We start from the raw sequence: 14,340 nt of genomic DNA on the forward strand, positions 1-14,340 counted from the left end.
CAAGTTTAACTTGTTTTAACAATTTAAACTTGTTTAACAAGTTGAACCTTTTTCAACAAGTTTCAACAACTGCCAGTTACTACATGTTAATAGTTACTACAACTGTAAACTTTATGTAGTTAAAAAAGTATTTAAGTTAACAAGTGACACCACCACCAGCATGTAACACTATTAAGTAAAACAAGTAAGTAACACCAGCAAGTAACACCACCATGTTCAAATGTAAAAATCTAAGACATAAAAAAACGTCAGATGATGTTATGAAGACAAATTTACCTACAAGATGAATAAACTTTGAATGGTATTGCCATATCAAGATGATAGAAGAAAAAAAATTCCTGCTACCCCAGTGATACCCCAGCAAGTTTCCCAAAAAATCAATGACATCTGAAGACTTGAAATACAAGGAAGCAGTTGTCATTATCATTGATCACCATTAGTTAATTACTATTTATATTAGTTTTTTGATGGAATGTCTAACAGTAATCAATTTAAACACAAAACTCATTTATATGTCCAAAATGAAAAAACATTTTACCTTGGGCACTAGTCAACTCTCTATTTCAGTGTCAAAAAAATGTATCTTTTTTGACACCAGTATTAGACCAAATCAATTAAATTTATAAAAATGATCATCATCATGAGAGTATTTATCTAGTTTTATAATTATATATAAGTATTTATGTAAAACAACAAACATTTTCACATCACTAATGGAAACTTTAACATGAAACATTTGCAGTAACTGCAAAATTTTCAAAAAGATTTTCAACCATTGGTTCCACTAGTTGCACATTTGATGGCTAACTATTACCATATGTTGAACCATGTGTTGAACCATATGTTGAACAATATGTTGAACCATATGTTAAAGGAATCAGATGTGATTGTCTACCTATTTTTGTATCCAGTTTGGATATGAAAAACTACTAAACATCCCCAGTAATTAGCACCTGGTACAACTGGTGCTTTTATGCTACAGGTAGTGGAGCTAACTCAAAAGTGACTTAGTATGGAGAAGCACATTGTGGCCTGGTGTGGATGAACATCTTGTAGCTTTGACACAACTGCAAGTAATAACACACACACACACGCACACACACACACACACACACACACACACACACACACACACACACACACACACACACACATATATATATATACACACACACATACATATACACATACATACATATACATATATGTATGATTGCATACATATGTCAACCTTAACCTTCAATCTGTTTAAATATGCTTCTATGTATGTATGTATGTATGTATGTATGTATGTATGTATGTATGTATGTATGTATGTATGTATGTATGTATGTATGTATGTATGTATGTATGTATGTATGTATGTATGTGTGTACTACACATGACTGTATACTTAACTGTTGCTTGAATTCAACTGAAATAACAACCTACCATCTACTTGATGGTCAAGCCAGATAGTAATGCTTTTTAAGATACCCAAATCAACAGCTTCAATTTCAAAAATGCTAACCTTAATAAAAGTTAAATTTGAAAAAAAAAGAAAAAAAAAAAATACTTTAATAAAAATTTTAATAAATAAATCCTAAAAATAATAAAAATAATACATTGCCACTTCGAAAAGCTTGCACTCTATCTTTAATGTTTAGGAGCCGGTTTCCTGTGTCGCCATTCTCTCCTTCAACTTTTATGTACACATCATTGTTGGTACAACCATTTTCCTTTTGACCATTGTGTATTTTAACAGCATATTGATGAACTAAATTTTAATATTTAATAAACATTTATGTACATAAATATTCATTTATTGTGGATTATATGTAATATACAATATTTTTTTTTACTCACCTAATAACCCTGTAAAAAATAAAAAAGTCAAGAAGCAACTACAGTCAAGGAAGCTAGTAATTTATTTTATTATATATATATATATATATATATATATATATATATATATATATATATATATATATATTTATAATCTTGCTTGGTTGCCTTTAATTTTTACCATAAAATGTAAATTTTATGTTTTTCAAAAAAAAAACATAAAGTTTACATTTTAGAAAAAGTTTAAAAAGATATTTTTTTAGTTGAAAGATTGCCTGCCCAAATCAAAACCCTCAGTCAATGTAGCAGCACTTCTTGCATGTTTACCCATTTGTCAGTTGATGAAGTAGCACTCCTCACATGTTTACCTATTTGTCAGTCAATATAGCAACGCTTCTTGCATGCTTGACCTATTTGTAAGTTGATGTAGTAGCACTCTATGTTCTATTTATTTTGTCAGTTCATGTATGTAAACAGTAAAAAAATTAAAATAAAAACATTCAGAATGTTTTTATCGTTATGTAAAAAAAAAAGCATTCTGAATGTTTTTAAAATCATTCTAGTCTATTAATTTGCATTTTTGTGGCTTTTTAAAAAACGATAAAATTTAATTAGCTTATGTATAGCTTTTAAATATTCCCACACCCTAAAAACAAAAATGCAACAAAAAAATTATTATAGCAGACAAAAGTATTCAGAAAAAGTTACAATAAAAACAATAAACGAACATTACAATAAAAAAAAAAAAACATAATTAAATTACAAAACAACACATAAAATTACAAATATTTAAAAAAGTTAAATTCATTTTTTATTAAATAGTATTAAAAAAAACAACAAAAAAATCACAATTTTATGTTGTTTTTTGTATTGTACTTTAATTTAACTTTTACTTTTTTTTTAACTTATTTATCTTTATTTAACTTATTTTTTTTTTTTAACTTATTTATCTTTATTTATTATCTTTTTCTCAAAACCCTTCTTAAAAAAAGGTTTGCAATGTGATTTATTTTAAAAAGACTTTTGAGCAAAAAACAAGTTTTTACAAACTTTTTTATTTTTAATTATGTGTTTATAATCAAGGAGAAAAAATGTTAAATAAATAAAAAAAAACATAAATTTGTTATTTATTTTCAATTTTAAAAACTTTATAAATACAAACGACAATTGTTAAATGACAAGTGCTATTCATTAAAAAATAAAAATAAATTGATGTAATAGAAAAGTGTTTGTACAATAAGATGCAGAATGACACTTTATAAATAAGGTAAGGTTGAAATGAAATGAAAAAAAAGGAGCAAAAGTCAATTATTATGTCACTTTCCTTTTGCTACATACTATATTGTCTATTTGAAAGATGTGAACTTATAATGTCAATTTTTTACTTAATCCTAATTTTTAAAATTGTATTCTTTAATTTTTTATTTTCAGAGTTGCATCATAATTTTAAAATTTAGAAAATTTTGAAAATTCAAGTGTTTATATAACTTTTCATATAACTACAATAGAGTTATAAACTTCCAGAAAGTTAAAATACTTCTGTGATTATGGTACATACCAATTAGATAATGATATAACATTACACCCATTAAATGTTATACTAAAATTTACCCGAAAAACGTAATTTTCCATTCTTAAATAATGGAAGCTCTCGTTCTACCTCACCATCACCTTTTTCTCTTGATAACCATCGATTGCAGTTGAATAAATATTCTTTATTACTCATTAAATTTGTTAATAACACCTGAAAAATTAATTTCAAAATATTGGTAATAAAATCTTAAGTGCATTAAACTGTATTTAATCAAACCATATTCTAGAAAACAGATAAAACCTAATGAAAATTAAAATTTTATTTTTTAAGTAATTTTTTTTTAAAAATAGAAAAAAAATAATAATAATAAAGACTTTTTGCAAGTCTCAAAAGCATTATAAGTAATGGTTAAAACTATTTTTTCAAAATGTGTATACCGATTTTATGAATTTTTTAGTTAAAGAAATAAATAATAATAAAAATAATCATTTTAGTTCTAATAACTAAAAATTTATATTCAAACTAAATCAAATATGTTTATATAACATATTTAATTATGTTATTTATGTACATGTTTACATAACATTTTTAATTATGTCATTTAGTTAAATTTTATACAACATAATTATGTTATTAATGTAAATATTTATATAATATATTATATAAATATTATATAAATATTTATATATATGTTAATTATGTAAATGTTTATAGAGCATATTTAATTATTTAAATGTTTATATAAGATATTTATGTTAATTATGTAACATTTATTATTAAATGTTATATTAAACATATGTAAATGTTATATAAACATGTTTATATAACATTTATACAAATATGTTAATTATTAAAAAATACTTATATAACATATTTATTTATATTTGTCCATAGCCTTTTACATTATAATTTCACAAAATAAAAATAAAGAAATTCTTTTATCAAGGAACTGATAAACAAAGCGAATAAAACCGATAAAGAAAAAAGGAAAAAAAAATTGTTTTTCAACATTTTAATTTTAATAAATATTTATTATATTTATCATCATAACTTTCATATATAATATTATTATATCTATATCGTATAACTATTAATTTTATTACGGTATGTAAAACCCCGGGTATAGGTCAAGAAATTTATGTCAAATTTCAAACTAAGAAATTATTTTGTTGAAATTGCAAATACTTAAAACTTTATTCAACTTTCTTGCTATAACTTATACGCAGGTTTCTAATTAATGAAAAAAAGTGAATCAAACCGTCGCCTTACATGCCTGTATAAGCAGTTAATATTTATAAATATTATATAACTATTACTATTTATAATTTTTTAAGTGTAAATAATGTTTAATGAAAAAAATTTTGAACACATATTAAAATGGTTTATTAAAACTTTATATAAAAATATATTAAATATTATAAATAAAATAAAATTTTAAACTATTCTATACTAAATAGCTTGTTATTAAAATTGTTATTCTGTAACTGTTAACTAGTAAAATCTAAAACAATCAACTTGTTGTTATAATGTTTCTGATAATATCTTTATTGAAAAAAAGTTGAACTGGTCTAAAAACTTACATAATCTAAATGCCATCCAACAGCAGTCCCATTCTCTTCATGACCAATACGTAGTTTGTATAAACTTCCAACATCTTTCAACATAATCTATAAAAATATTGAAACTTTATAACAGACCTAAAAATAACAATATAATAAATATATTTAAAAATAAAAAAAAAACATATGATGACTTTTTTACATAAAAAACAATTTTGTTACAAATTTAAAATTTATTATTAATAGTATGTATGTATGTATGTATGTATGTATGTATGTATGTATGTATGTATGTATGTATGTATGTATGTATGTATGTATGTATGTATGTATGTATGTATATATGTATACATGTATGTATGTATATATGCATGTATTTATAATTTCAAAATATAATGAAAAAAGTTATTATGACTAACTTCAGTTTCATTGACAGTATCTTGATAGTACATTTTTGTATGCAAAGGTAATCCAAGTTTAAATTTTCCAGTGTTTCCATGGCTACCATACAGTGTTATATAAACAGAATGGTCACTAGAGGCATCAGGAACATTACTTGTTCTTATAGTGATTAGCCATAAAGTTTCTAATACATTAAATATAATATACATAATTATATTACATAAATTATTATAATTTATTTTATAAATTATATTTATGTTTATATATATATTTATTATATATATATATATATATATATATATATATATATATATATATATATATATATATATATATATATATATATATATATATATATATATATATTATATATTATAGTTTATATAAATATATTATAGTATATATAAATATATTATAGTATATATATTTATATATATATACATATATATTATAGTATATATATACATATATATGTATATATATATATACACATGCACACACTTGTATATAATATATATATATATATATATATATATATATATATATATAAATATATATATATATATACACATATATATGCATATACACACACATGCACACACTTATATATATATATATATATATAATAATATATATATATATATATAATAATATATATATATATATAATAATATATATATATATAATAATATATATATATATAATAATATATATATATAATAATGTATATATATAATAATATATATATATAATATATATATATATATATATAATAATATATATATATATATATATATATATATATAAGCATATAATATGCTTATTTATGTATAAAAAAAATATAAAGAAACATAAATATATTTTTATAGTTAGTTAATATATGTTTATAGTTAGTTAGTTAACTGCAATGCACTTTTATTGTGTTGCATAGAACACCTTAGCGGCACTGTGGCGGTTTTTTTGGAACATACCCAACTGACTCTTAAAGGAGTTTAACCTTTTAGCATATACAATCTCATCTGGTAAGCAATTCCAGCTGTTGACAACTCAATTTGTGAAGAAGTAACTTCTGTTATTATTGAATTGAACTATCTCTTTGACCAATTGTCTTCTATGACTGTGATGAGGCACAGAACGGATCAGAGTGTGGTGCAAGTTAACAGTTTCTTTACCAGATTTGATTTTAAAAAGCTGTATTAAGTCCACGATGACGCCTTTCTTTGAGCATAGTCAGGTCTAAAATGCATAGTCTTTTTTCATAAGGTAGATACTTTATACTATGATCTTGTATGTGGGTTCCAACTTGAGGCATAGAATACTAGATGAGGACGAACATACGCTATGCATAATTTTTTTCATAATGTACAAAATAATGTCCTTTTAAGCATGCCAAGCACCTTGTTGACCTTAGAGATAGCAGTGCATACCAGGCATTTTGTTTGAGGTTGTTCCTAACTATGATTCCTAAATCACATTCAGATGAGATTGATTCCAAATTAAGTCAAGTCAATTTACCCATGTCTAGCATTGTATAAGTGTGCTTTTTATTTAGGCGACCGATGTGAAGAACTTTGCATTTAGAGATATTTAGCCTCATATGCCATACTGTTGTCCACTCAGTTATAGCATCAATGTCATTTTGGAGCACAGTAGAATCATTCCGTTCTTCACTAAGTTAAATTGGGGCAGGCAGTTTTGTGTCATCTGCAAATATTTTACAGATTGACTTAATTCTATCAGGCAGGTCATTTATTTTTATTTTATTTTACATTATTTAAAGATCACAAAGAGCATTGGTCCCAATACTGACCCTTGAGGAACACCGCTAGAAGCTGGCACCTAGTCTGATACTGTTTCACCCATAATTACTCTTTGTTTACGGTCGATTTGAATTTCACCCATTATAGAAAGAATTTCACTCATTTCAGAATTTGACCATTGATCCTGTGCCCTTCTAGTTTCAGGATTAAACTTATTGTGAACCTTGTTAAAGACCTTAGCAAAGTCAAGAAAAAGCAAGTCGATAGACGATCGATTAGCTAATGCTTTTTTTAAATAGTCAATAGTTTCAAAGTGGTTTGTAGAGCATACTTAGAGGGAATAAAACCATGCTGTTCTTGTATAATCAAATTGCTATCAACTAGGTGCGCTAGGATGGTTTGTCTAACTATATTTTCCAGTAGTTTGTACTTGACAGAGGTGAGACTGATAGGTCGATAATTTTCCGGGTGGGTAAATATTTTTATATATGCATGTAAAACAACATAAAGAAACATAATAATTATTATTATTATATATATATATATATATATATATATATATATATATATATATATATATATATATATACATATATATATATATATATATATATATATATATATATATATATATATATATATATATATATATATATATATATATATATATATATTCTAAGGATTTGAATTGTAAACAATTTCAAATCCTTAGAAGTTTACCCCTAAATGTGAGGCCAAAATAATAGTTTTATTTAATAATGTTAATATGTCTTCATCTCCTTAGAGTCGGGTCTATTATTACTGGCTTTTCAATGAGGATCAGCACTAATAACAAGTTTACCCCACAACTTACACCTATTCCATACTGCAGTAAAAAAGGACTCACTACAAATAGCTAAAACCCAACCATCCCCAAATTTGTAAAGACAAACATCTTCTTTTACAGTGACAGTAATTGTGATTTAAAAAATAGTCATGCTGGATGACCGTAACACTAACCCTAACGGCTAGGCCCAATATTATTTAAAAACTTTGGCATGTAAATTCGCTGAATGGTCACACACAAGCAGTGAATATCAACATAAACATAAAAATATATTTATTAATATTAATATAAACATATAAAAAATAACAGTTTTATACTATTATTATTCTAAACTATATACTTATCAGCAATTCTCAAAATCAAACCCCCTAACAACAGAGGGTTGGAAACTTTCGAACACTAAATTGTTCTTAGATGAAATTTGAAAGCTGTTGATGAATATAAACTTAGATTTGGAATAATAAAACTCAGTAACTTTTATATTTGGGGTTAAGAGGGTAAAGTGAGAGACAAAAGTTATGGAATTTTTGTTGTTCACACGTTCCGGTCATTGGATTTTTTTATTAAGCATTCTCATTTGTTATAAGCATAAAAAAACATTTAGGTCTAACTACATTTAAAATACATTTTTAAACCTTGTCAAAACAAAAAGGAACCAGAAGTAGAGGAAACTAGAAAAACCACCTTAAATATGGCAATTTTTCAATACTTCATACAAAGACAAATAAGAGCTTTATAAATGTAAAGAATGAAATCTGAGCAGAATTTTCGGTCAATACTGGAGAATATAATTGTGTCATCACCAAATAGAGCCACTTTAGGGTAAGATTATCAGGAAGTTTATAAACATAAATAAAGAACAATTCATATTATTATGATTGTTAGGTAATCCCGCCACCATGTTCTTAACCAACCTTGACAAATACATCTGACTCACATAGTCATAAAATAAATAATTTTAAATATACCTTTTCTATCAACTGGCAAAGCTGTTTCTTCAACCTTTGAAGTGGAAGTTAACTTTGATGCATTGTTTAAAGATGGTCCATTGGTTTTTAATCCCGGTGCACTTGAAGCTAAAGGAACAATTACAAGATACAATTTTAAGCACATGCTTTTAGTATTTAAAGTGTCAAATGAAAAAAAAAATAACAATAAAAAATCTAAACTAATAGACCATTTAAAAAAAGTATTTATAGTAACGCATATCATTGTTTATAATTATTATAATTCAATTAATAGGAGTAACTAATTCAAAGTATAATATGGAGAACTAACAATTAATTAATACTTACATTTAAAAGGTAAAGGCAAGTTGTCCAATGAGCTGATAGTTGCATGAATATCAGCAATATAAGTATCACCCCCCGAAAACAAGTCATACAAAGATGTGATCTAAACAATTATGGAGTTCATTCATCACAAAACTACTGATCATGATAAAAAGGATATACAACAATAAAATAAATAAAATTAGAAATAGAGATGTATATTATAGAAATATATTTTATATATATATATATATATATATATATATATATATATATATATATATATATATATATATATATATATATATATACAACCCGTAGATGTTGTCCGAAAGTTTTTTCCATATTTTGTTGACAAAAAGTAAAAATTAAAATGCAAGACCGGAATTTTTTTTTTTTATCAATTGATAGACTGCCTGCCCCAACCAAACCCTTAGTCGATGTAGCAACACTCCCTTGCAGGTCAGGCTATTTGTCAGTCAATGTAGCAGCACTCCCTTGCAAGTCAGACTATAAGATAGTAGATGTAGCAGCACTCCCTTGCGGGTCAGGCTATTTGTCAGTCGATGTAGCAGCACTCCCTTGCGAGTCAGGCTATTTGTCAGTCAATGTAGCAGCACTCCCTTGCAAGTCAGACTATAAGATAGTTGATGTAGCAACACTCCGCGCATGATTTAAAGTAAAAATAAATAAAAATAAAAACATTTTATTAAAAAAATTAAAAATAAAAACATTTTATAAACAAAAAATAAAAATAAAAACATTGTTTATATTGTTAAAAACATTCAGAATGTTTTTAAAACATTCAGAATGTTTTTAAAACATTCTGGTCAATTAAATTTGCGTTTTTGTGGTTTTTTTAAAAAACGATTTATTTGTAATTAAATTAATGGTTTTTACTTTCGTCCAACACGCAAATGTTGGACGAAAGTCAAAAGTAATTAAAAGTGACGTATGTGTTGGCGTAAGAATCACTTTTTTCCTTCCGCTCTTCCCAAAGACAACAAACTATAGATCTATATATATATATATATATATATATATATATATATATATATATATTTATATATATATATATATATATATATATATATATGTATATGTATATATATATAAAGATATATATTAAAGAACCTTTTTTCCTTGCAATGTAAACAGTGAAGTAACTTGATACCCAAATGCTTCACTTGCATCATTTATAACTTCTTCTAAATCTGTAACTCGATTTGTGAGCACAATGCCAACTATATTGTTACTGTTAAGTTTTGAGATCAAGTTTAATTTTTTAATCTTTTTCCGACTTTTAAATAAACCATCTTTATTCTTAAATGGTTGGTAATCATTTTTGGATAAGGGACGACGAGGGACCTTAAAGTCACTCTTTTTACTAATGTTTTCATAATCAAGTCTTTTAATACGCTTGTTGGATGAGCAAATGTACTTTTTGCCATTTTCAAGTTCATCAACATCTCTTATTTTATGAAATCCCATAGGTGTTGTTATTGTTCTTACTCCATTGGTTAAAGGAACTTTTTTGTTCAGTTCAGTGACTAGTTGTTCATATGTTCGAAACTTACGCTCTGTTATTGTTAGACTTACACCAGAAAAATTAACATCGCCATCTTTAAAAAAAGATACTCTTTTTAAACCGGTCATTGTGTCATTCAGCAAAAAATATTTTTCTTGTTAGATTTTCTATTATAAACAAATTTTTATTAAATCATAAATTTCTTACTCACCAGCTAATTACCAATAACAAAATAATAATCTCATTCAGATAATAATCACAAAATAATTATATTAATTAATAAAAATAATTATAATAATTGATAATTATATATCATATTAACTTTATTACACTTTCATGATTATTACCACTATTATTTTTTAAAGGTCATCTCAAATAAGTATAACACACAAATATAAACAAAAAACCTCAGTTTTTATAAAATCATAAACATTTTACACAGCAGCTAAATACTCAAAATAATAATCTCAATTATACAATTGACAAAGTACGTATTAATTATAAAGTATAAATTAATTAATTAAATATTTCTGTTTTATTATTACTATTTAATAAATTAATATGTACTTTGCCAACCTGGCATACTTTGGCAACCTGACATACTTTGCCAACCTGGCGTTTTATGTTTATATTTTTACTACTAATTTTTGTTGAAACATAAACTTGTTTTAAAACACATTAGCGGTTATTTAGGTAAAATAAAAAGTAAAATTAAAATATTAGGTATAAATCAAAATATTAAACTAAAGTATAAAAACTAAAATATAGAACACAAGAAACTTTAACACGTAAATTATTTCAATAAAAATTTTACAAAAACTTATTTACAGTTTTCAGTCGCTGAAGTTAAATTATTTATTTAATATTTATTTTAATTTATTTGTCTAAGATTCCAAACAAAAATTTTCTGCGCTTCTAAGTTTCTAGCTTTGTTTACATAACAAAAAATGTTCAAGTCTTATTTCCTCCAAGTTTTTAAAAAATATGGTTACATACAACACTTGAAATATTTTTTTAAAGTTTTTATAGAGTTCAAGTTATGCCTTAATAACTCAAAATAACTCTTAGAACAAAAACTAATTCAATCCATAATTTTATGCCTATATTTTACTTATGTCTAGACTTTATATATTTTATGTAAACACAATTTTATGTTTTTAATTATTAACTGATATTTTTAATCAAACAGATTCCATGAATATTCATTGGGCAATGGACTCGAAGCAACATTCATTGTGATGCAGGAATCTGGTCTTGAAGGTGATGCAGTAGGTGATGCAGGAATCTGTTCTTCCACTAACATAGAAGATAATAAATGATTGTTTTCTAGAGGAGATTCATTTTGATGAAGTTTTTCAGGATTATTCAAGCTTTCATCATCAGCATAGTTCCAATTTTTAGTATTGGCACTGGATCTTATTAGTAATCCTTCAATTTCTGTATGTGATTGACTTTTTTCAGATCTACTCGAAAAATTTTGCATAGATGCATCAACTTCACAATCACCAGCATTGACGTAAACATTTGCTAAGAAATTAACAATTGATTATTTTATATTTTCAACTTTAAAACAAAAATAAAATAATTGCTACAAAAACAAACATTTTTGATTTATTATTACATAAGAATAGGTAATTTTTTTGACTGACAAAAGTTTAAACAAATTCAAGACTTGAAAAAATATTCTAAACAAGTCTTAAATACGAGACTTAAAATTAGGGATGTACCAAAGCCAAGAATTTGCGAAAGCTTCTGTCGAAGCCACTTAGTTGAGGCCGAAGCTTTTATACTTATACAGCTAAAGTTTGCTATCTTATGTATTTAACTATCCAAACTATCTAATTACATTACTAATTTTTATCAAACAATATTCCTACATAGCCCCCATTTGGTCCTAAAAAGATGTCCGTTAAACGCTTTCGAATGTTCTAAACGCCTTTTGAAAGTTCAAAAGACATTTTTTTTAGACCAAATGCAAGCTAAATAAATATATAGTAATGTAATACTACAATTACACTTATTTCAACTTATTTCAAAAAACTTGTTTATCATATAATATAAGATATTATCACTTTGTGAACTACCAATAATGATTATTATAAAATATCCTTGCAAAGATTTAAAAAGTTAAAGGGTTTTAGGCTATAGCTTTGTCTTTTTGCAATTTATTTTTTTATATAAAATTTTTTTTAAAAAAATACAAAATTATAGTTATAAAGGAAAGAATACAGGAAGCAGTTGCATATTAACTTTTTATGTGTGTAGTTAGAAGTCACTAGTAACTAATTTACTACTTAAATTAATTACTAATTAGTAACTCATTACTTATTAGGTAAATAATACAAAGTATAAAGTAAAGTCTACACTTTGAATCATCCGTTCTTATAACTTATATTTATATATTGAATATTCCAATTTGAACTATGAATCCATTTAACTTTTGGCATTGGCCTTCGATTTTTAACTTTAAATTATATATAGAACTCTTTGTTAATTATTAATATTTAGTAATTACTACTTAGTGAATGAATAAATGCATGGATTTATTTTTTAACCATCTTCGCTTTCAATAAGGCTGCAAGCAACCGCTAATTAGAGTTGGAAGTTACTGGCAGAAAAAAGATGAAGGTTGTAGAGCAAGAAAACGATTGACAGACGAATTGAAGGATTGCAAATTATATGAATCAGGAAAGCAAGATGAAGGAAGCGAATTCCAAAGAACTGATGTTTGAGGAAAAAAACTTTTCCTCAAACATCAGTTACTATTTAAAAAAAAATTATTTTTTGAAAATATTTTAGACTTTTTTAACACTTTATAAATTTATACTTTTATAATATAAAATTATACTTTTATAAAAATATGTAATTTTAAAATACATCGCTACTTTAGAATCTTACTTTTACTATAATTTATTTTAGTAAAAGTAAGATTCTTTTCCATATTATCAAATTATATTTAATAACCGGATTGTATTTTATAAAACTTTATTTTCCATAAATCTGTTTGTTCCCTCTTCATTTTCTACACTGAATAACAATCAGGGTTTGCATTTAATCACTTTAAACTATCAAGACTAAAGCATTAAATTTAATAAATAATATACCAGTTGCTTAAACTTGCTGTTTTTAATTGTTGTGCAAAAGTCGTTCAACAGTTGCACAACAAATTTGTTTTACAATAGAAACTTGTAAAAGTTTACCGTCAGTTGTATAATGAATTTTATGTAGTAAAACAAATGTTGTGGAAATAGAAACAAATTGGTTCCTGCAAAAGTTGCTGTAGAACAAAATTGCACAACTATTTTACATATTTTCTACAAATATATATATATATATACATATTTAATAATTCACCTCCCCAAAGCCGATAAGGTCACTACACATGAGGAGGCTACTTAATAGTGGTTATAACCCTCTCTCAACTCTATAACTCCGAAACACGAACCTTGACGAACAAGGCCGCTGCGCGGAGAAACAAGTTGATATATATATATTTGTAGAAAAAAAATATTTATATATATTATAAATTTATTATACATATGTGTATATATATATAGGCCTCGGCAGAAAGTGAGAGCTTTAACTTTTGCTTCCGTCGAGGTGGGCCTCTCGCCCACACTTCTCTAAAACAGTTTA

The 14,340-nt window shown here is 25.1% G+C and overlaps 2 protein-coding genes across 2 annotated transcripts in view; both read right to left on the reverse strand.

The window, feature by feature from the left end:
- The window catches only part of LOC101239597 (protein PFC0760c), a 22,187-nt gene extending 11,283 nt beyond the window's left edge, over positions 1-10,904 (reverse strand). Inside the window, exons 1-8 of the mRNA XM_065798199.1 lie at positions 10,311-10,904; positions 9,201-9,300; positions 8,874-8,981; positions 5,337-5,503; positions 4,939-5,025; positions 3,436-3,568; positions 1,605-1,756; positions 1,432-1,510 (exon numbers count right to left, since the gene is read on the reverse strand). Of these exons, the coding sequence (XP_065654271.1) occupies positions 1,432-1,510; positions 1,605-1,756; positions 3,436-3,568; positions 4,939-5,025; positions 5,337-5,503; positions 8,874-8,981; positions 9,201-9,300; positions 10,311-10,832 (1,348 nt within the window). The 5' untranslated portion in view covers positions 10,833-10,904. The remainder of the gene's footprint in view (positions 1-1,431; positions 1,511-1,604; positions 1,757-3,435; positions 3,569-4,938; positions 5,026-5,336; positions 5,504-8,873; positions 8,982-9,200; positions 9,301-10,310) is intronic.
- Positions 10,905-11,484: 580 nt separating this feature from the next.
- The window catches only part of LOC100205018 (uncharacterized), a 57,778-nt gene continuing 54,922 nt past the window's right edge, over positions 11,485-14,340 (reverse strand). Inside the window, exon 17 of the mRNA XM_065798200.1 lies at positions 11,485-12,231. Within this exon, the coding sequence (XP_065654272.1) occupies positions 11,882-12,231 (350 nt within the window). The 3' untranslated portion in view covers positions 11,485-11,881. The remainder of the gene's footprint in view (positions 12,232-14,340) is intronic.

The sequence above is a fragment of the Hydra vulgaris genome, chromosome 05 (assembly GCF_038396675.1).
Source record: "Hydra vulgaris chromosome 05, alternate assembly HydraT2T_AEP".
NCBI classification, from domain to species: domain Eukaryota; kingdom Metazoa; phylum Cnidaria; class Hydrozoa; order Anthoathecata; family Hydridae; genus Hydra; species Hydra vulgaris.